The 20,662-nt window shown below is 54.6% G+C and overlaps 10 protein-coding genes across 10 annotated transcripts; 7 read left to right on the forward strand and 3 right to left on the reverse strand.

Moving 5' to 3' along the window:
- Nucleotides 1–299: 299 nt before the first annotated feature.
- N7459_002914 (Rab family GTPase YPT6) lies at nucleotides 300–1,241 on the reverse strand (the record flags this gene model as incomplete). The annotated part of the gene is made up of 4 exons (XM_056942099.1): nucleotides 300–358; nucleotides 427–829; nucleotides 923–1,127; nucleotides 1,189–1,241. 4 exons carry the CDS (start codon nucleotides 1,239–1,241, stop codon nucleotides 300–302), a joined length of 720 nt encoding a protein of 239 aa, XP_056801982.1.
- A 335-nt stretch (nucleotides 1,242–1,576) lies between these two features.
- Nucleotides 1,577–2,456, forward strand: N7459_002915 (H(+)-transporting V0 sector ATPase subunit c''; the record flags this gene model as incomplete). The annotated part of the gene is made up of 5 exons (XM_056942100.1): nucleotides 1,577–1,634; nucleotides 1,694–1,728; nucleotides 1,798–1,889; nucleotides 1,964–2,272; nucleotides 2,351–2,456. The coding sequence occupies 5 exons, from the start codon at nucleotides 1,577–1,579 to the stop codon at nucleotides 2,454–2,456; spliced, it is 600 nt and encodes a 199-aa protein (XP_056801983.1).
- Nucleotides 2,457–2,955: 499 nt separating this feature from the next.
- N7459_002916 (bifunctional molybdopterin adenylyltransferase MobB/molybdopterin molybdotransferase MoeA family protein) lies at nucleotides 2,956–5,272 on the forward strand (the record flags this gene model as incomplete). Its single annotated transcript, XM_056942101.1, has 4 exons — nucleotides 2,956–3,216; nucleotides 3,273–3,313; nucleotides 3,379–3,416; nucleotides 3,489–5,272. 4 exons carry the CDS (start codon nucleotides 2,956–2,958, stop codon nucleotides 5,270–5,272), a joined length of 2,124 nt encoding a protein of 707 aa, XP_056801984.1.
- A 664-nt stretch (nucleotides 5,273–5,936) lies between these two features.
- On the reverse strand, nucleotides 5,937–9,059 carry N7459_002917 (DDHD family phospholipase; the record flags this gene model as incomplete). Its single annotated transcript, XM_056942102.1, has 4 exons — nucleotides 5,937–6,406; nucleotides 6,480–6,617; nucleotides 6,681–7,983; nucleotides 8,040–9,059. The coding sequence occupies 4 exons, from the start codon at nucleotides 9,057–9,059 to the stop codon at nucleotides 5,937–5,939; spliced, it is 2,931 nt and encodes a 976-aa protein (XP_056801985.1).
- Nucleotides 9,060–9,577: 518 nt separating this feature from the next.
- N7459_002918 (uncharacterized protein) lies at nucleotides 9,578–11,710 on the reverse strand (the record flags this gene model as incomplete). Its single annotated transcript, XM_056942103.1, has 3 exons — nucleotides 9,578–10,162; nucleotides 10,222–10,941; nucleotides 11,684–11,710. 3 exons carry the CDS (start codon nucleotides 11,708–11,710, stop codon nucleotides 9,578–9,580), a joined length of 1,332 nt encoding a protein of 443 aa, XP_056801986.1.
- A 322-nt stretch (nucleotides 11,711–12,032) lies between these two features.
- N7459_002919 (uncharacterized protein) lies at nucleotides 12,033–12,630 on the forward strand (the record flags this gene model as incomplete). The annotated part of the gene is made up of 2 exons (XM_056942104.1): nucleotides 12,033–12,314; nucleotides 12,445–12,630. The coding sequence occupies 2 exons, from the start codon at nucleotides 12,033–12,035 to the stop codon at nucleotides 12,628–12,630; spliced, it is 468 nt and encodes a 155-aa protein (XP_056801987.1).
- A 125-nt stretch (nucleotides 12,631–12,755) lies between these two features.
- On the forward strand, nucleotides 12,756–14,767 carry N7459_002920 (putative FAD monooxygenase; the record flags this gene model as incomplete). The annotated part of the gene is made up of 3 exons (XM_056942105.1): nucleotides 12,756–13,400; nucleotides 13,457–13,750; nucleotides 13,805–14,767. 3 exons carry the CDS (start codon nucleotides 12,756–12,758, stop codon nucleotides 14,765–14,767), a joined length of 1,902 nt encoding a protein of 633 aa, XP_056801988.1.
- A 321-nt stretch (nucleotides 14,768–15,088) lies between these two features.
- Nucleotides 15,089–15,997, forward strand: N7459_002921 (CXXC motif containing zinc binding protein; the record flags this gene model as incomplete). The annotated part of the gene is made up of 5 exons (XM_056942106.1): nucleotides 15,089–15,123; nucleotides 15,280–15,394; nucleotides 15,470–15,535; nucleotides 15,676–15,798; nucleotides 15,854–15,997. The coding sequence occupies 5 exons, from the start codon at nucleotides 15,089–15,091 to the stop codon at nucleotides 15,995–15,997; spliced, it is 483 nt and encodes a 160-aa protein (XP_056801989.1).
- Nucleotides 15,998–16,572: 575 nt separating this feature from the next.
- N7459_002922 (uncharacterized protein) lies at nucleotides 16,573–17,109 on the forward strand (the record flags this gene model as incomplete). The annotated part of the gene is made up of 3 exons (XM_056942107.1): nucleotides 16,573–16,578; nucleotides 16,694–16,821; nucleotides 16,851–17,109. 3 exons carry the CDS (start codon nucleotides 16,573–16,575, stop codon nucleotides 17,107–17,109), a joined length of 393 nt encoding a protein of 130 aa, XP_056801990.1.
- A 2,400-nt stretch (nucleotides 17,110–19,509) lies between these two features.
- On the forward strand, nucleotides 19,510–19,764 carry N7459_002923 (uncharacterized protein; the record flags this gene model as incomplete). Its single annotated transcript, XM_056942108.1, has 1 exon — nucleotides 19,510–19,764. The coding sequence occupies one exon, from the start codon at nucleotides 19,510–19,512 to the stop codon at nucleotides 19,762–19,764; it is 255 nt and encodes an 84-aa protein (XP_056801991.1).
- Between the last annotated feature and the right edge of the window lie 898 nt (nucleotides 19,765–20,662).

Below are 20,662 nucleotides of genomic sequence, written 5' to 3' on the forward strand. Positions count from 1 at the left end.
AGGGAGTCAAGAAAAGTAACCTCCAGCATGAGCAGGAAACACGGGAAGAAATGCGGAGAGAGCGGGAATCATAACGCCCAGCCGCCTGGGATGAGCTCACAACACGGGAATTGGACGCATCCACATTCGACAACTGAAAGATCTAAACACACGCTATTCACCCGACGGGGAACCAGAAAAGTGGGAGGAAACATGTACATCTTAAAAAAAGGAAATGGTGCAATATCATGAGAGACGGGCTCGATTCTCATCATCGGTCGGATGGGTAGGTGCAAGGGGAAGGAGATAGGACGAGACAATTAGCAAGCGCAGCCATCGTTGGTGGTGGTCTCCTTAGGTTGGATGTTCACATCAATCACTATCAAGAACAGGCTGGTTAGTATCAAGTACACTAGAATCATACGTTGAGGTGAACAGTCAGCATACTTGTGCTATCGCCCTGCTTGGCTTCACCCTCCATTCCTGGTAGCGCCTGGGCAATTCTCCGGAAGAGTTGCTTCACATTGTGTCCAACCTTGGCACTGGTCTCAATGAACATCAGACCGCTCTTCTTGGCTTCCTCCTCGCCTTGCGCGGTGGTGACTTCGCGCTTGTCGTTCAAATCGGTCTTGTTGCCCACCAGCACAATAATCACATCGTTTCCACGCTCTCCCCGCACGTCGTCAATCCATTTGCGGGTGTTTTGGAAGGACTTAGCACTCGAGATGTCATAGACAACCACAGCGACGCTCGAGTCTCGGATGTAGGAGGGGATCAGGGATCGGAATCGTTCTTGGCCGGCGGTATCCCAGAGCTGGAGACGAACAGTCCGGTCTTCCAGATACATGGTCTGGAAACATTGGATGAATCAGTCTCAATTAACACATATTTGAGCCGCACACATATCATCCTGGTGGGTGGGGTCCATGGGCAGGTGGCGTACCTTGGACAGGAAGTCGATGCCGATAGTAGCCTGGTATGTATTGTCGAAAGAGTCATACATGAAGCGAGTGATCAAAGAGGTTTTCCCAACTGCAAAAAAAAAAACGTTGTTAGACTGGTGACCAAGCAATTCGTCTCCCCTGCTGTCGCAATGGATCGTCAAGGCCGGGGTGGTCGCACCGCTTTGTTCGCCCAGGAATACCAATCTATGATCTGGTTAGCGGCGTGTCTTCGGAGAAATCAATCACCGCAGCAGACGACACCTACTTGAACTTCTTTAAGGGGTTCGAATACGACCCGACTCCGGAGGCGGAGGCCATGTTGGTGGTGTGAAGAGGGGGAGAGACTCAGGGGAATTCGAAATGCGCCGCGGGCACGACCAAAAGCTCGCCACGCAGCAAAGAGAGGCAGCGCTAACAGAGCATGCAATGGATTATGTAAAGTGAGGTCTCTTGTTCTCCCCTCGCGCTGGTTCAAGAGACAGATAGGAGGATGGAGCTGGGGGAGAGTGTTGTCCACCGCCCCAGCGGACCAGTTAATCCGCTCCGGCCACCGAGTCCATTCCTCCACCTCCAACCCAGAGCTGAAGCTCCCTTATCGGCCATCTCCCACCGACCTTGTTCCTTCCTTCGCCTGCAGGTTGCTAGAGGTCGCCATGGCGCTCAAGTACCTCTTTGGTCTATCCACGGCCGCCTTTGTCGTGATCGGCCTGTGTACGTTTGACTCGCTCTAACATGCCCTCCAGCAGCTAACCAACGGCCCCGATGTCTAGATATGCTATTCCAGGGCGAGGGTGAAGCCTTCAATGTATGTACCACTCACAGTGAGAGCCTCCGTCTCTCCCAGTACTTTCCACTGACATGTGACACGTACCAGGTCGGCCGCTTTCTCGAAGAGGTATCTCCCTACGCCTGGGCGAACATTGGCATTGGGCTGTGCATTGGATGTTCGGTGGTTGGAGCGGCGTGGTATGTCAAGATGCAGGAGTTGAAGTGGATCGCTTTGATTGTTCGGGTACTGACTATGCGGTGTCTCGTCATAGGGGTATCTTCCTCACGGGCTCCTCGATCGTCGGCGGTGGTGTGCGGGCACCTCGAATTCGGACCAAAAACCTGATCTCCATTATTTTCTGCGAAGTTGTGGCTATTTACGGCGTGATTATGGCGATCATTTTCTCTGCCAAGCTGACCCCGGTACCCGCGGCAGAGCTCTACACCCAGAATAACTACTATACGGGATACGCCATCTTCTGGGGAGGGATCACAGTGGGCTTCAGCAATCTGATCTGTGGTATTTCCGTTGGTATCAACGGCAGTGGCGCTGCTCTTGCCGATGCAGCCGATCCTAGCTTGTAAGTTCAGTCCTGGAGGTGGGCTTTCATCAGTGGCAAGATGGCCGGTCTCTAACCCTTTGATCTTTGGAACGATAGGTTTGTCAAGATTCTCGTCATTGAGATCTTTAGCTCTGTCCTGGGCCTGTTCGGTCTAATCATCGGCCTTCTGATGGGCGGCAAGGCTCTGGAAATGGGCGCTTAGGCAATGCCAACAACATTCTACACTGGGAGAAGGCCATGAATGCTCGGCTCAGGACTCAGCAACGGGCATCGACTGCCTTTGTATGACCTCGGCATTCGGTTTCTCCATGTTTCGCTTCTTTCTCCTCTTGCAAAACTCCTTCATGTTCATGGTTTGATACACAGCATCGGGGCGTCTGGATTTGATATCGTAGAAGCTCTTTTCTGGGGGTTGACTGGATTGCATCAGTGAGCCGAAGATCATGTATGTGTATAGTAATGAGTAGCAAATGCAGCCAACCCCAAAGCCGAGAAACTCTCTCCGCATCCTCGAAGTGACCAAGTGCATGTACCCCATGGCCAGACTGCAATCTAGTGCCAGCACGGACCGCTGCAGCGTTGCAATTTCTCGACCCGAAGTTTCGCGATACCCCGGAGTCGCCAATACTTAATGGCGCGGAAACCTCAATATTCTCTCCCCCCACTTTCCCGCAGATTCCACCACCCACCGTCCGCTCGCAATGGAGACCAGACTCAAGGCAGCCATTCTCATCGTGTCTGACACGGCCTCGCAGGACCCAGCCTCGGACAAGGTCGCTGCTTCTCTGGCTCCCATCCTCGCCGCAGAGGGGAAGTGGGAACCCCCCGCAATTCGCATCGTTCCGGACAACGTGTTCCAGATCCAACAAGCTGTGTGTGAGTGGAGTGATGGGGCCAATTGGTATAACCTCATCTTGCTCAGCGGCGGAACCGGCTTTGCAGTCAAAGATAACACTCCCGAGGTAAGAAGATCCGGGTTGTCCTGTGCGTCGCATTCCACCCTAATGATATCACGCAGGCTGTGTCTCCCCTGATCCATCGCCATGCCCCGGGCCTAGTGTGAGTGTACACTCTTGTATATTTGGTTTCGACCGTCCGCGCTAACGAGGAACCAACTTTCCCAGTCATGGCATGATCGCCGCTTCACTGAAAGTAACCCCATGTGAGATGACATCACCCTCCCCGCGTTGGCATTTACCTATAGTTATATACTTCGTGGCTGACCCCCTTCCAGTTGCCATGATGGCCAGACCAGTTGCGGGTGTTCGTGACAAGTCTCTGATCATCACATTGCCCGGATCCCCGAAAGGAGCTATGGAGAACCTCGAAGCCGTTGTGAAACTTCTGCCTCACGCCTGTGTGCAGAGTGCGGGTGCCAACTCTCGCAACATGCATGCTGGCGGAGTGAAGAAGTTGGAGGCTGAAGCAGGCGTGTCTCCCGGCCTTCATCATCACAGTCATAATCACAATCACCATCACCACCATCATCATGGCCATGGACATGTAGTTCCAAAGGCACACACGTCTTCTACAGACCGACCCCAGTCCAATGACCCTGCCGCGGGACCTAACCGTCGGTACCGTTCCTCCCCCTATCCAATGCTTTCCGTAGAGGAAGCCCTGGCTCAAATTAGCGAGCACACGCCTGAACCTACAGTGGCCGAAGCCCCAGTGAACACCTCGATTGTGGGCTCTGTCGTCGCCGAAGATGTCTATGCCACTGAGGCAGTTCCGGCCTACCGCGCCAGTATCGTCGACGGCTACGCTATCATTGCCCCAGAATCCAAAAACTCTGGTCACAACACGAATGGGGTCTTCCCCGTAGCCTCGATTACCCATGCCAACGTCGGCGGAGCCCTAGAACCCCTTCAGCCGGGCACTATCGCCAGAATCACCACCGGCGCTCCTCTGCCCCCGAATGCGAACGCTGTAGTCATGGTCGAGGACACTATCCTAGCCTCCTCCACTCCCGATGGCCAAGAAGAAGCAACCATCGAAATTCTTCCCGGCGACATCACGCCAGGCGAGAACGTCCGTGAGCCTGGTAGCGACGTGGATTTGGGCTCGAAGATCCTCTCAAGAGGAGATCTCATTTCCCCAGTCGGTGGAGAGCTCGGCCTGTTGGCTGCTACCGGCACCCGGACTGTCAAGGTCTTCCAAAAACCCCGAGTAGGTGTCCTGAGCACTGGTGATGAGCTTGTGGAACATGACGATCCTCGAACTCTCACTGGCGGCCAGATCCGCGACTCCAACCGCCCTTCCCTCCTCTCCTGCCTGTCGTCCTGGGGCTTTCAAACAGTTGACCTGGGTATTGCGCGTGACACCCCAGCCGGTGAGCTCGAACATGCCCTGCGCGACTCTCTGCGTGGCATCGGCCGCGCCTCATCCTCCGTCGACGTGATCGTCACCACGGGCGGTGTGTCAATGGGCGAGCTGGATCTCCTCAAACCAACAATTGAGCGCTCCCTCGGCGGTACAATCCACTTCGGCCGTGTCTCCATGAAGCCGGGCAAACCAACCACCTTTGCAACGGTTCCCTTCAAGGGCACTGCCAATGGCGAGACAACACAGCAAGAACGCAAATCAAAACTCATCTTCTCTCTTCCCGGAAACCCAGCCTCTGCGCTGGTGACTCTCAACCTGTTCGTCCTGCCCTCGCTGCACAAGCTGTCCGGGCTTGGTAATAGCTCGCAGGCTCTCTCCACGAATCCTTGGATGGCGCCGCATTTGGGCCTTCCACGTGTCGCCGTCGTCTTGACACACCACTTCCCGCTTGATCCCAAGCGCACTGAGTACCACCGTGCTATAGTGACGGCCTCGCGCTCCGACGGCCGCCTGTATGCTACCAGCACGGGCATGGACGGCGTGGGCCAGCGCAGCTCGCGTGTTGGTAGTCTTGCCACAGCAAACGCCCTAGTGGTCCTACGTCCTGGTAGAGGTGTCGGCATCAAGGGCGAAATCGTGGAGGCGTTGATGATGGGCGGCGTTTACGGTTCGGACACCCGGATCATTTGCTAAGATATATGTGCGACGATGACAACGACACTACAAAGGGGGGCTGGCACTCCTAGACGGCAAATCTTCTTTTTCTTCATTGTCTTTTATCTCCTTTTTTGGGGTATCCTATAGTGCTTCTGTCTTTTGGTCAGATGATACAGTGATGCCTAGATTGCCAGTAGATATATATCAGCACATGAGAACATGATCCTATTGAGTGCATTCCTATATCAAATTGAGGGAGAGTGATGCGCATGTTAGGGCATACGTAAATACACTGTTGCAATCAGGTCTCGGCAGAACTACCATTTGAGCGATACTACCTAGGTAGAACATCTAATTTCCTGGCTAGTTAATTAATCAACTATTTCTCTTGAGGAAGCTTGGATGTCATTGCCGGTTGAATCACTTCAGATAAACCAAGCTTTTCGCGCCATCAAAAGTTGAACCTTCGGTCCTCAGTACCTGAGCAAGTAAAATGACGAGTAGACTAGACATTTGCGGAATTTGAGATGAATTTCCAAAGTATGTGACAGCAATCTCGACCGAGCCAGATTCTATGCAAGATGGGAGCTAGATCGTACGATAATATCCAGAGCAAATCCACAGCAGTCATCCATATCAACGACTAGCTCGTCCCCTGTACCCGAAAAGGGATTGTCCCAGCCATGGAGTTGAACAAAAATCAGCCCTTCGAATACTTCCATCCCTTCTTCTTATCCGCGCGGAACGCAGCCAGCGTCCCGTCGCGCCCCTGCTTGCGCGCAATCTCGACAACAAAGAATCTGATAAAATCCGGCAAGGTCCAGTAGCTGCTATGTGCGCTGAGCATGTTGAGGTATTGGATGTTGAGTGGGCCGCCGCCGCCAGAGAGGTAGTAGTCTAGCTGGCCGTTGTCGTTGAGGAGGAGCATGCGCTTCTCGGCAATCTCTTCGCGAGTGAAGTCGTGGGTTTCCATTTCAACGGTTGATGGGAGCTTCGTGACTGCTGCGGGGCGTACTGGTGTTACTGTAGGGGCGAATCCTGGTGTGGTATTCCAGCGGAAGACGCTGCCAAAGGATCCCCAGAGGGATGAGGTAGAGCTTGGGATGGAGGCTGTCTTGAGAGAGCTGGAGAGGTCTGTGTCGACCGCGGCGTTGACGCGATATGCGATTGCTGGGAAGCGTAGTTGTTAGTATATATTAGGTGAGGAGGTATTTTGTTTGATCTGGAAGAGTGGTTGACGTACGATCAGTTGTGTGCATGATGTTGTAAAGATTGTCGACTGCGATACAGCCATAGCTGCCTGGGTCCCCGGCAACACCATGAAGTTGGTCATCCCCTTCACTGCCTGGTTTTTCTCTACCCTTTCGAGGAAGAAGGCTTGCTATATAAAGGGTGAAAATCAGCAAAAAAGGAACCGGCCTTGACCGTTGAATCTGAGGCATACCTTTATTGAGAAGCAGGAAGAACCCAACAGGGCTTCCGCATAAGAATAGGTTTCGAGTATCAAATTCAAATATGTCGCTGTGCAAAGGGGTATTTGGAAAGTCAAAATGGGGAACGTAGGTCGGTTGGTGGCTTAGGATATCGAGAGCCATGACGCTTCCCAGGGAATGCGCAAGAAGGTGCACACGCCCGTGCTCCTGGAACTCGGGGTTGTTCTTGCACCAGAGACGGTAGATGCGGTTTGCCTCTTTCACAACTGCCTTGACCATTTTGGGCTTGTGATGTGACAAGTAATATGGGATATCAAGCATCACATCGCTGATCAAGGAGCGCACAGCTGGAAGGGTCTGGGGTGTAATATCTGAGAGAGAGAAATTGTTCGCAAAAGGATCCTGTGCGTCCGTCGACTCCAAAGTTGGATCTTCTAATGAGAGGGTTGTCCGCCAATTGACAGGGAGAACCATAATTCCCCCATGATCTTGACGGACATGGGGCCAGACAGGCTCGTTATTTAACTCCATATTCACCTGTCGGCGGAAGGCGTTGATAGCGTGTGTAAAATGGAAGCTCTCCATCCGCTCGGAGAGTTTCTGGCCAATTCCATGAACGACAAGTACCAAATCCGATGGAGTCGGGCGGAGCTCTTCCATTTTACATGCGTAGCAAATTTGCTCACCGGGAGCTGGAGCTATATCTCGGGATTGGGTCTTGCGAATGTAATGGCGCACATCGACGGCATTAGGCTTCGAGGGATGTATGTGGTCCCAGAGTTTCCGACTGAAGCCCCGTACCACCGGGATCCCGATTTGGCGGCCTTTACGGATCGAGCTCAGTGGTCGCCTGTTTCGGGACACGGACGGTAGGAGGCTCGGCCGAAGGATCTGTGCGTTCCTTGCATCGACATAAATCACGCTGGAGGTGAGGTAGGGCTTGATGGTTTCGGAATGAGCTGCTGTTCCACCAGCAGCTCGGCTTTGATCAAAATTTGGCGAGTCTCGAGCTTCTTCAAGCATGGAGGTGGAGCTCTCCACACCTTGTGAGGTGCTAGGTGGGTTTGCAGAACCTGGGTCGCTCTTCCTGGGCCACAGTTCATGCACGATTTTGATTTCCGCATCAGCTCCATTTTCGACACAGCTGTTCAGCTCATCTTGCCAAGTTTCAGTCCACGGCTTCAAGTAAGTGTAACCCTCTTCCAACCTGTTGGCAAGCGCAGTTTCTACTGGTAGCATGGTGTTTTTATAGAACCACGTAGCACGAACAACCGCCGAAATATCATGGAGAGGATTCCAATAGATGGGTTTCATCTGAATGCTATTGTTATCTTCGCGACTCGGAAAATCGAAACATGAAAAATACATACCTTGAGATCTGGCAATTCGACGAGGTGGAGGCGGGATGCACCAACTGGAATTTTCGTTTGAGACTCCCCTGGAGGTGTGTCTTCTTGCAGATTCTCAGGAAAGCCTTCATCTAGGCTGACAGAAGCCCGCAGCCTGGAGGGCTTCGGAACAGAACGGTTTGGAGCACTGCGTATCTCCGCCTGCCACTCCTGCAAACTCTCCTTGGCTGGCAACGACTCCAACGAGCGACCAAGAGGGCTCTGCGACTGGGTTATCGGTGCTCGGATAAATGGTGAGCCACTGATACTCGCATCGCGAGAGCGATTTGCCCGTATTTTTGCAGGACCATCTGGACCATCCTCGTCGTAGGGAGGCGAGATACTTCTCCTCTTGGCCGAGGGGAAGTCATTGAGTGACGAAGAGCGTTCTCTTTTCCGATCTGCTTCGCTGGCGCCGGAATTGCCTTCATTAATATTATCGTCCAGAGAGGAGCCCAGGTTGTGTCTTTCGGCAGAGCTCTCTGCACGGGCGTCGGAGGTCTGGGATAGGTACCAAGATCGGCTCTTCAGGTTCCGGGAAGACCTGTCATCTGGAAATGACGATAGATCGCTGGACGTACTTTGACCACTCCCCAGACTTGCTTCCTCACGGGTGACTATCTTGCGTCGGCGCTCGGCTTCGCCGCCGGGCCGCTGATCGGGAACCGCAATCCCCGAACGCCCTTTGGACGTGGCGGGTCGGGAGCTGGATTGGCTAGCAGCAGCTCGAGCCTGTTGAGCTCGACCAAGCTCACACCAAGCGGCCTCCAGAGCGGCGTTATCCCTCACAGAAAATGGATTGGGAGGAGCCCTTTCATTTTCGCTAGCTTGCCCGGTTGCTGCAGGTAGGGGAGCCAAGGGGTCGTCGATGGGCAGAGACGATACATAGAAAAAGTGTGACTGGATGGGTGGTGGCGTGTCGAGCGAATACAAGCTCGACAGCGCTGGCTCGTCGTCTGACAACAGGCAACTGGGGCCGTAGGTATGAAACGGGCCTGTCATGGCGAGCGCGCGTAGGTTGTTGAGGTCCCACTTTTCCTTCCCACGTCCGAGGCCAAGGTGTTGAGCTCCTCACACTGGAGCTCCTAGATGCTAATCATGGCCGACTCGGGTAGATCGCCTTGCGTGCAGAAGAACCAGGCTAGAAAGGGTCGTTGCAGGTGGGAAGACAGACTCCGGCCAGATCGCACCGGATCTCACCAAGTGACAGATTGAAGATGGTCGCGATGAGCCGATGACGTCGCCGCACGTGCCGCTCTTTGTACGACACCTCAACTTTTACTTCTTGCGTTACTGCAATACCATTGCGAATACACACTGGGAAAATCTCGTTGTTGTGTCATTAAATTAACCACTGCCTAGGTAGCTGAGCTTGTCTGTGCCTTGAAACTGATGGGGACTATCGACTAGCACATTGTTGCCACCACACTAAAAAAACCACGATTCCGAAAGAGACACAACATCGGATGAAAAGGCCAGGATCTGCTTTGGCATTCTCCGGCACAGAACACACAAATCAACTAGAAGCTCATTTGACTTCCAGAACGAGCCATCTTCGACGAGGAGACTTCCGTCATCTGCTGCTGGGCTCGGTAGCTCAACTCTTGGAATTCGCGCATGGTCTCGAGCGGTGCATCCAGCATGTCCAAAATCTTCTGAAGGTCGAACAAGTGCTTGCGAATGGCACTGTCGGGGAGACAGAAGGTGCGTACGCTCATCTCCTGCGCAATCACTTTCCAGTTTCGAAGGTTGGAATGCAGTCTGATCGGATTGGTCGAGCTCTCTCCACTGAAGTGCAGACTAGCCCGGTTGGCCATGATGAGCTGTTGCTGAGTCGCCTGGTCAAAGTGGAACTCGGTGACGCGAGGGCGATTCTTGGATCCCCAGAAGCTGTTGACTTTGTTGATGGACTGCTGGGAGACGCGGCCATCGTAATACTGGTGCAGCAGATACTTGTTGGCCGTGGCGCAGATCATGAACTCAAGGTCCGAGTACAGCTTCGCTTGAGTAATGGGATCGAGCGAGATCGGAACGGTCGATCTCTGAGATCCATTGGGGATGGTGGGACCCATGGTGAATGGGTGTTGCTTGCTCACCTCCTCGGTCTAGAGTGAAATGTCAGGCAAAGATCAGATGAAAGCAACAGAAGCGAGGGCATACTTACGATCTCAGAGAACTGCTGCTTCAGTCTCTTGCTCAGGTCTCGAATCAGACCTGGCTTGCGGACGGGGGCTGGGGCCGGGGCAGGGACCGGGACTGGAGGCATGGCATCGATGTTGCGATAGTCAAGCCATCCATGGTCCCCAAACAGCTTCTTTCGCTGTCCACTTTCAGATGCATGGGGAAGAGAGTTGACTTGGGCCTTTGCAGCTCCAGTATCATGGAGAGAGCCCGTGCAGCTCCGAGCGACGTTGGCTTGCTCCGGGGTGACCACGGTGGGCTGGAACTGGCACACAGGCTTGAGGGGCACATTCAGTCCAGCCGGCATCAGGGAACGTAGATCATCTTTACCGGGGGAAGAATAGGCGCTCATGGGGCTATTAGAGCTTCCAGGGGACGAACCCTGGCCAGGGGGAGTCTTGAACTCGGAGCGGTAAGAAGTGGAAGGGGTGATTCCAGGAGAAGCTGCGAAAGTCTGAATCCCATTGTACACAGGAGTCGCAAAGCTCGGAGCAACAAAGGTAGAGGCCGAGTAGCCCGATGCAGGAGTAGGAGAACCAGATGCAGGAAATCCAGTGGTAGCAGAAGCTGCAATCACAGATGGAGAGGGAGCTGCGAGCTCATAACGCAGGTTAGCCACGGCGTTGGCGTATAGAGGTGCACATGGCTGCTCATCCCACAGCTCCAAGTCCAGCTCATCATCGTAAGGGTTGCTTCTGGCCAGCTCCTGGTACTCACTGTCCGAGCATTAGCCAACTTCTCCACACAAGAATCCATGACAGAGTTATTTACTTGGCGTCGAACAGAATTTCAATGCACTGGTTGGTCTCGCCCATGTTCGTTGCTTTGTTTCCATGCCACGCAACGGGCTGCTTGTCAAGTCCCTGTGGGCCAGACATAACAGTGCATGGATACTGGGTGAAGTTGGAATTGCCTGGGTAGTGAGTGGCCATAGTAAATTGAGGCTGGTAAGACATCTTGATGGTTAATGCAGAGTGGGTGAAGAGGAAGAGCAAGAAGAAGGTGGAAGATTTCATGATCCTGTGGTGAACAATTTATAGAGGGTACTCGTAACTGTGTTGCATTCACTGGACAAGAGCTGTGGTCATGGTAGTGAATCTCAGGATGGTCATCTGAGTGAGAAGGTGATGCAGTGCACTTCCTGTTTTGGACTCTTCGCGTGTCATTGTCATTGCCAAATCAAGCAAGTAGAGTATAGAACGCCTCTTTGTCTAAAGTCAGGCAATATCCGAATGAGGGCAGTCATACGAGAGCACATCTGCCCTTGAGGTATACCGGCCCTCCCAATGAGCAGTCAGTAGGTCGCCATCTGGCTCACCAGCGAGAAGAGGAAATAGGTGCGGTCCTTATATGCTAATCCATATTCATGGATGGCTGATCGTGTATGACCGAATGGTAGACACATTGCCATGACAACGGGAAGACTCATGAGATGCTTCAGGCACATAAGGCCCTGTGTATTGTGAAGCCATGACAGATACCCAATCGGGCAATTCAGAACTAGCCTCGAGCGTTGCCTGGTGCAGCGGGGCTCTGTAGGCCCGCAGTCACTCCACCCCATGTGCGCAGGCATGGTAGCAGTACGAAGTATTTATGGCAAGAAGATCCTGATGGATGAGAAATGTTATAAGTGTCACTGCAATGTATTGAATGGCCCGTTCACTGTTCAGGCTTTTGTCGTCAAAGACACCAAACCGAGCCATCTGCCAAGATGCTCGGAAAATCCGAACCGGACCAAGGCAATTGATCTCGGTTATTCACTTAGGGACGCTGCACTGCCAGTGCCGGAGCCGCATGGGGACCGGGGCGCGCGGCACGGCGGCACGGCGGCATGGCGCCTCGAAGAAGTCGGTCGAGTGGACGGACAGAAAGCCAATGAAGAAGACGGGACAACCATCGTCGGGTGAATATGCAGCGGAGCGAGGCAGAAACCCCGGATGGCGATGCCGACTCGAGTCACGTGCACAACTCTCCACTTGCCGCTTCCCACACCCGGGTCACGTGGAACAGGCCTCGCGCTGCCCGGAATTCTGGTCGGCAGTCGGGGCTGTGTACCAGGTACAGGCACTGTTCACGGTGTGCCCTGCCTGGACCATGTACCCAGTACCCATCTCCCAATCAGCATCGACTTGAGTCTCCTCCCCGCATAACCCGCTTTGGCTAGGCACCGATTGGCCTAGCCGGGGCTAATGCTGGTCTTCCCCAGCTGCTCCCCAAGATGCACCCGATCCTCACTGCCGTGGCTCGTCTCCGTCATCTTCACTCTCCTCCAATTCGGCCCGCCTACCCCGGCGTTCTGTCTATATATGAAGCCATGGCCCTCCCTGATTTTTGGCTTCGGATTGATGCGATCGTGCAGGAACCTGTGCTTCTCAATCTTTTCCCCATCTGACTGGCTTGGCCCTGCATCACTGCTGGCGATCGCCCTTCTGTGGCTGCATATACCCTTCCCCACTTGTATCTATATCCCGGATTGTATACCGCAACATATCGTTCGCCGCGCCCTTGCCCACCACCATGGTGCAAGAGAATTACGACATTGTCATCGTGGGCGCTGGCCCCGTTGGCCTACTCCTTTCGCTCTGCATGTCGCGCTGGGGATACAAGGTCAAGCACATCGACAACCGTCCTTTACCGACCGCCACTGGCCGCGCCGACGGAATTCAGCCGCGCTCCACTGAGATTCTGCGCAATCTGGGTCTTAAGCGCTCCATCATGGCCTACGAGCCCGCTAAGGTCTACGACGTCGCCTTCTGGGACCCCAAGGGAGACGGCTCTGGCATCCATCGCACCGGCAGCTGGCCCAGCTGTCCTCGTTTTATCGACACGCGCTACCCCTTCACCACGCTCGTTCACCAGGGTAAGATTGAGCGCGTATTCCTGAATGAGATTGAGAAGGCTGGCGTTCATGTCCTGCGTCCCTGGACCATTGTCGGCTTCAAGAACAATGGTGCCAACGTCGACTACCCGGTTGAGGTCAACCTGAAGTGCATTGATACCAACGTGGTCGAGACTGTGCGCTCCAAGTACCTGTTCAGCGGTGAGGGTGCCCGCAGCTTCGTCCGCGAGCAGCTTGGTATCAAAATTCACCACAAGGACCCCATCGCATACGTGTGGGGTGTCATGGACGGCGTTGTGCGCACCAACTTCCCCGACATTGAGGTAAGAAGGGTCTTTCTAGGTTAGGACCACTTGCAGCAACTCGCTGATATCTGTAGACAAAATGTACCATCCACTCTGATGCCGGTTCAATCATGGTCATTCCCCGCGAGGACAACATGGTTCGCTTGTATGTGCAGATTGCCTCGTCCACCGACCCCGACTGGAACCCCCGCAAGACGGCCACTGCCGAGGAGGTCCAGCAGACCGCCAAGAACATTCTCCAGCCTTACTGGGTTGAGTGGGACCGCGTAGAGTGGTACTCTGTGTACCCCATCGGCCAGGGCATTGCTGAAAAGTATACTTTGGACGAGCGGGTGTTCATGGGCGGGGATGCCTGCCACACTCACAGCGTCAGTACCACCCATTCTTCAATCACCTCAAGCTTCTTGCTAATTCCCTCTTAGCCCAAGGCGGGTCAAGGGATGAACACTGCCTTCCATGACGCCTTGAACATGGCCTGGAAGATTCACGCTGTGGAGACAGGGTTTGCCAATCGCTCCATCTTGAGAACCTATGAAACCGAGCGCAAGGATATTGCCGAGACGCTGCTCAACTTTGACGCCAAGTACGCTGCACTTTTCTCCAAGCGCCGCCCCAATGCCGGCGAGATTTCCGCTAGCAAGGCCGTGGCCACGGCCGCCGATGGCGAGGAGGACGAGTTCGTCAAGACCTTCAAGTCGTCTTGCGAGTTCACCAGCGGATACGGAGTTGCCTACAAGCCCAACGTGTTCAATTGGAATGATAACCACCCTGCCAAGTCGGCTCTGTTCGACATCCCTGGTGTGCGCTTGACTCCCGGCCGAGCTTTCACCCCGACCATGGTCACTCGTCTTGCCGACGCCAACCTCGTCGAGCTAGAGCAAGAGATCCCTGCCAACGGCTCGTTCCGCATCTTCATCTTCGCCGGTAATCAGCACAAGACCAAAAAGGCTATTGCCGATCTTGCTGCCAACCTTGGGAAGGACCGCTCCTTCCTGTCGGTTTACCGTCGATCCGACATTGCCGATGTCTCCTTCTTTGAGCGCCACAACCCGCACTCCAAGCTCTTCACCCTGTCTGTCATCTACTCCGCCGCCAAGAATGAAGTCGATATGGAGGCCATCCCCCAGGTGCTGCGTGACTACCATCACCACCTCTATGCCGACGACATCCCCGATATCCGCGTGCCCTGCGCAAAGTTCTCCGCCCACAAGAAGCTGGGTTTTGACCCTGAGAAGGGTGGCGTGGTTGTCACTCGCCCCGACAGCCACGTTGCCTGCACCGTACAGCTAGTTGAGGGAAGCGGCACTGTGGACGCCCTGAACGAGTACTTCAATGCCTTCTCGACCAAGTCTCTAGGCCAGGACTCTCAGCAGAGCCGCCTGTAAGCTTTGAAAATGTATATTTGCAACATCTGGGTTGTATAGAGCTTGTTTGGATCGTTCGATGGAGCGACTGTTTGAGCATGACTAGCGTTGCATTTTGTCAATCACTTGAATGAATAGAATTGCCACAGTATTTTTCTTCTTCACTGTTTCCCTGTCATATCTTCCCCTTCTCCCAGCGTAGACGGTGTTCGGGTCACATGCCAAGACCTCGATCTACTTGGTCTTTTCTCCGCCCCGCATCGCCGCTCTCCTTCCAACCTTGAAATTCGCCCAGCGCACACGCTTGACGAATACCAGCGCAGCTCCGCCTTGATTGTCGAGATGCTCTCCCTTGTTTTGAAGGCTGAACTTGAGGGGTACGTTGGCTCCAATCGGATCTCGTTTCTGCCATTTTGAGCTCGAAGCTCTCCAGGGCTCCCCACACTGCTGCCATAAGAACATGCTGCGGCACCAGACACCATTATATGCATCCAAGCGCGTCGCAGCACTAGCATCTAACTCTTTGGAAATAGGGTCACGGCTCTACAACCGACTGACACGGAGGAGAACCCGTACTTCTACACCTTCCGGGTGCAATGCAGCTCCTGCCGTGAGACGCACCCGAACTGGGTCAGCTTCAATCGTTTCGTGCGTGCCCACAGCACCGCCAATGCGGCCTATCTACTGTTGCGCGCAGCTTGCTGACCATGTCTGGAATAACAGGAGCAGCATGAAATCCCCGGCAGCCGCGGCGAGGCCAACTTCGTGTGGAAGTGCCGATTGTGCATGGTAGGTCTGCCCCGTTCTTTTTAAAATGATGGTCCTCTACGCCTAGCCTCTGCAAATGGGCTTCTACTGTGCTTTTGCTTGAAATTGCGTCCTTGCAGACTGTATATTAAGCTCCTCGGCGCTGACGGACCTGCCATTAGAAAACCCACACGGCCAGCATCGTCGCTGGCCCTCACACCTACCAGGCCGATGAAAAGGAGAAGAGTCAGAAAATCATCGAATTGGACTGCCGTGGCTTGGAGTTTACCGAGTTCAAGCCTGATGTAGGAGCACCCACTACTGGGCTTTTGGTTGTTTATGCTTACGCTGTCACTCTAGGGAGAATGGGAGGCAAAGGGCACCGAGTCTTCGACCCCGTTTACTGCAATTGATCTCTACGAGGGTGCGTGGTATGACTACGATGAGAAGTCATACGAGGAGGTCAGCATCAAGGAGATCACCTGGTCTGTTGGCCGGGCGTGATCTTCGCTATGGGTAAGGTTGGTAAAGTCGGTGCAATGCAGAGGTGACGGCGATGGCGGTGTTGCTTGGGGAGTGCTCTCTAGAAGATGTGGGATCTCGGGGATGCTTCGATTTTTCCAGAGTTTTCTGAATTTTCACTGTATTATTATTCAGTGTCTCCAGTCTGGCGGGGTGCGATTCGTTGCTAGGAAGAATGATGTGCGGATGAGCGATGATGATGATGATGACGACGATGATGAGGCAATATTATTATTCAATGAATATCGCAATGTAGAGATATCTTCCCTTTGCAAATCGATTCGATCAACTAATACACCCAACAACTCAGCCACTTCCAGCGCATTTGTACTTCTCCAAGGCGGTGACGTCCACACAGTGCTGATTGGCCAGCTCACCGCATCCCGACCAGCTCACATTTTCGCGGCGCACGCCGACCCCGACGACCCTCAGTGCACGCGCGACTACCAACCTCACAGGAGAAAGAAGCCTCATCGCTGCACTCTTCCGCCCAATTTCCTTTCCCCCGACAACCTGGTTGTGCGAACGGCTCCCGCCCGCCGAGACAACCCGTCACAATGAGCGTACGTCTCCCCAATCCCTTCTGCGTCGACATCGAGCTTGACTAGGCCCTCATGTGCCCGCCATCCGCATCTCCCTCTGCCTCCCAGAGCACGCGCTGACTCTTCTCCATGACAGTTCCAACCCGTCAACCCCCGACCGTTCCTGCAGGCTCGGTATGTTTCCGCCCGGCGCTCGTTGCTCTGCACCCGCGCGTATTCTACCCGTCTACGCTGGGTGTTCCTCCGGGATACGGGCCGCAGATCGTGAGTGCTAACTGCCCCGTTGTCTACAGAGTCGGCACCGAGCTCGTCATCCGCCTGAAGTGGGGCCAGACTGAGTACAAGGGTACCCTGGAGAGCATCGATTCGTACATGAACGTCCTGCTGCGGGATACGGTGGAGTTTATCGATGGGAAGGAGACCGGCTCGCTGGGCCTGGTGTTGATTCGGTACGTCTCGCGGAGCGCCATCTGCGTTGTGGAAAGAACGCTCCGGCTGGTGCTGACTGGTGTGCAGGTGCAACAACATTCTCTGGATGGGCTCGGCGGATAGCGTTGAAATGACGGATCTCGGGTTAAAATGAGTCGAGACGAAATCTTGAGGAGGGTGACTGGTGACTGGTACCGTGTTGGGCATTGCGACTTGTCTGGCGGACCTGGATTGCTCGGTGCATAGCTTTGGCGAGGGAATCCAGCGGCGACACTGCCACCTCTACGGCGGTGCAGATAGAGCAGCCCGCAGGGCCGACAGGAAGAAGAGAACGGGGCAGAATGCGGCGCGACGAGACGTGTGCTCAGGTCCGGAAGGGACCTGGCCTGGTCGATGCTTTTGCTATTCGATTCACGAGGCGTTTTTGATGGTTCTTCCAGTGCGGCAATAATTGCATGGCTATTGGCCAAAAATCGAATCCACTACATACAGTTCTTTCATGTCTGTCGGTTCTGACGCAGATCGCGTAGGTACTAGCTATAGCACGCTGCCCGGCACTCGAAGGCTCATGGCCAGCGTCTGATTGAGGGTATCGCTACATCTGCTTGGGGCTCTGTAGGCCGCTGCGCCGGTGACATCGTGTGCTCGTGGTTGGTGCTAGAGCTTTCACTGGGCAAAGATAAGTGCCACCCCTGTCAGCAAGTGGCGGGATTGACCACGATCTTCACTGAAGATTGTGCCAGGCTAATACCCACGACGGAAGTGCAGAGTTCAGCGTGGCGATCGCACAACCATTTGGGATACCATCGGTCAGCTAAGGTGGGAGCTGCAGGACGTGGCGTCAACTTGGGACACCCGCGGCCTTTGGCCCCCGCCGGACAGGCATGCTATTCCTTCGAGCGTCATGGATAGAGACGAAGAAAAATGTAAAAGGTGAAAATGCCGGAGCTGCTCGCCCCGCTTGACATCAGCGAGCATTCGCGGCCCGGCTGTGCATATGGTAGTTACGAATTAGCTATCGGTTCAGGACATACCCGACCTGGGGGCAAACCCGACTATTTCTGTTGATACTGGATGGCGTATCCATACGGATACTACAATGAACTCGTCGGCTCACAGCTGACGAGTCTGGCTAAAAGTTGCCTCCGCCATCCCTGCGTGCGTATGTGTATAGCGTACATCACCTACGGTCGACTGTTGTGCCGCGCATGATGATAATCCATCGTCTGCCCATGAGTACCGGTCAGTTAGTTCGTGTTGAACATCACTCTTCTTTCAATAGTAACCCGGGCGATCAGCCGTGGCACGAACCTGCTCGTCCGCCACAAGAAACGCCATGTACATCGACAGACGTGCCAAAGCCGTGTCGATAAGATTGCGCGGAGCCCCCGACGTCATAGGAAGAGAATTCAGCATTCGCGCAACGCCCCCAAGGCCCAAGGCACTAGCAGTGGTACGAAGCGGGACAAGTCCTCAGGACGGTGAACTAGTCAGTTCGTAGTTAGCTAGGGTAGCACTGTGAATGTCGGGGAGTGCAGAGACGCACAGTGACCGCATCGACTCCGTGCAGAAGCGCCCTTCGAACAGTCGTTTCAGCCCTTCTCCCACACAACCCGGATGGATGGTACCTCGACCGCAGTCCCTTGGGATGTCTCACGTCTCCACGGCGCTGGGTGCTTCCTGAAACCCTCCAAGCGTGACCGTTGGACCATTCGACCCTTGGACCATTTGCGCAGGGCCGCGCAAGTGCCTCCACCATCGTGGCCCACGGGAGATCGGACGAACCATCAACGAAGGCTCGGCGCCCGCAACGGTCACTGGCCAGACCGCAGACGCCACCGCGCCGATCCTCGCGGTGTGCGATTGGCCATCAGCAGGGCGTTGCCGAATGAGGGAATCCGACGTGCGCTCTGGTCGGGGTGAGGGTGGTGAGTGGTGAAGAGAGCTGAGAGGCCGGCGACATCTGAGCTATCGACCAAATCACATCTGTGGACAGACTGCACCGACAAGAGAAGCAGGCCGTGTCGCACAAGTCCTCGCACGAACTGCAATGGCCAGAAATCAAGGGTAAAAGGGCCCTGGGCCGATTTCTCCGATGGTGGATTCGGCCCTGATCTTCGGTGGAGCCCAGTGGCCGTGGCGTATACAGACTAAGGTGTATGGACTGTACAAGGATTGCCGGAACTAATCTCCAGTCGCACTTGTGCTTGTCTAAATTTGCATTTGCATTTGCATTTCTGGAGGGGGGAAGTCCGCGGGTCTGCAAGTATTAAATCGAAACGCGCCCTCCCCTCCTTCCTCTTATCCACGCCGCCCCAAATGCTCTCGCTTTGAATCTCACTGCTCTTGGTTCGCCCAATCGTGCATTCAACACCCCACTGCTGCGCTTACTGCGACATTCTTTGTTTCGTCCGAGCCTGACGATATCTCCCACCTGAAGGACATCCTTCTCAAGACATATCCCACCACCTACTCCGACGGAGTCCACGCTCGTTTTGTCCTGTCTGATACCCTACCATCACCATGCGTGATACTCCATCCAAGTTCATCGAGATTCTCGACCCTCAGGACTCGGACATGCGCATGTCCGAGTCGGATGTGCGCCTCGAGGACGTCCTCGCCGACCACGAAGCCATCATCAGTCGCCCACGCTCCTCGACCCAATCCTCCTCCAAGCCGATGGACAAGGCGCATCTCGCCCGCACAAACTCTGCATCGCCTACGCAACGCTGGAAGCGGCTTAGCAATATCCTGGTGCAACCGCGTCGGAACTCCTAGTCGTCGCTCCTGCTTCTTCTTGACTCTCCTCCATTCTACTCGACACGACACAATACCCATCCTACCTTCCGCCGGCGCGGGAGCGTACACGAACTGAACGATTACGGAGACTACGACCTATTATGTTATCGTTCCTTATCTTGGAGGGTGAAATGTCAGTACACCATCAGACCCCCAGGGCGCGGACCCTATATCCTGCAGAAGCGGTGGAATCCAGGCAAACAACGCGATACGAGGCCGGCACAACGTGATAGTACCGTTGAGAAGTCGGCAACGGGAAGTGCAACCAGAACCGGAGGGGCTTTAGCCTGTGACCGGGTTGGAAGCTGCTGCTGCTGGTCGGGTTGGCAAGGGCGCCGTGGCTTGGGGCTCTGGATTCGGTGCCGGACGCGACCCTCCCACTACGTATAACGATGTGATGAGCCTTGGAGTTGTCTGTTCTCTCTTTTCGATCCCCATCATGTTTACTTTCCCGCATTGTCCGGCCCTTGAATCTATTTTTCCCCGTTCTTTGTTTCCGGGAAACAAAGAGCGTAACCCAGTACAGAGCTGGCGGCTGTAGTATCCCACTGCGATCCCCAATCCTTGTACCTCATCCCATTTCCAACGACATGCACCGACCGATCCGAGCCGCCGCGCTCCAGTCCCATCGCGCGCCAATGTGTACCTGACCTGGTCCCGGTGCCTGGCCGATCAGAAACCGGGCGCTGTCTGGGCTGGATCCAGGCCCCAATGGCATTTCCAACTCGCGGGCCATTGGCTGTGGGCATCTCAGGTACCGGTGGACCCTGGACCCGCGCACGGCGTGGACTCGCTGTGCGACGCAGTTATAGACGCGAGAAAGTGCGGGTTATTATTGGCATGCGCCGTGCTCAGGGGAATTACACATTAATGGGAT

This window comes from Penicillium hispanicum (assembly GCF_028827665.1).
Source record: "Penicillium hispanicum strain IBT 35686 chromosome Unknown utg000003l_segment0_segment0, whole genome shotgun sequence".
In the NCBI taxonomy this organism is placed as follows: Eukaryota; Fungi; Ascomycota; class Eurotiomycetes; order Eurotiales; family Aspergillaceae; genus Penicillium; species Penicillium hispanicum.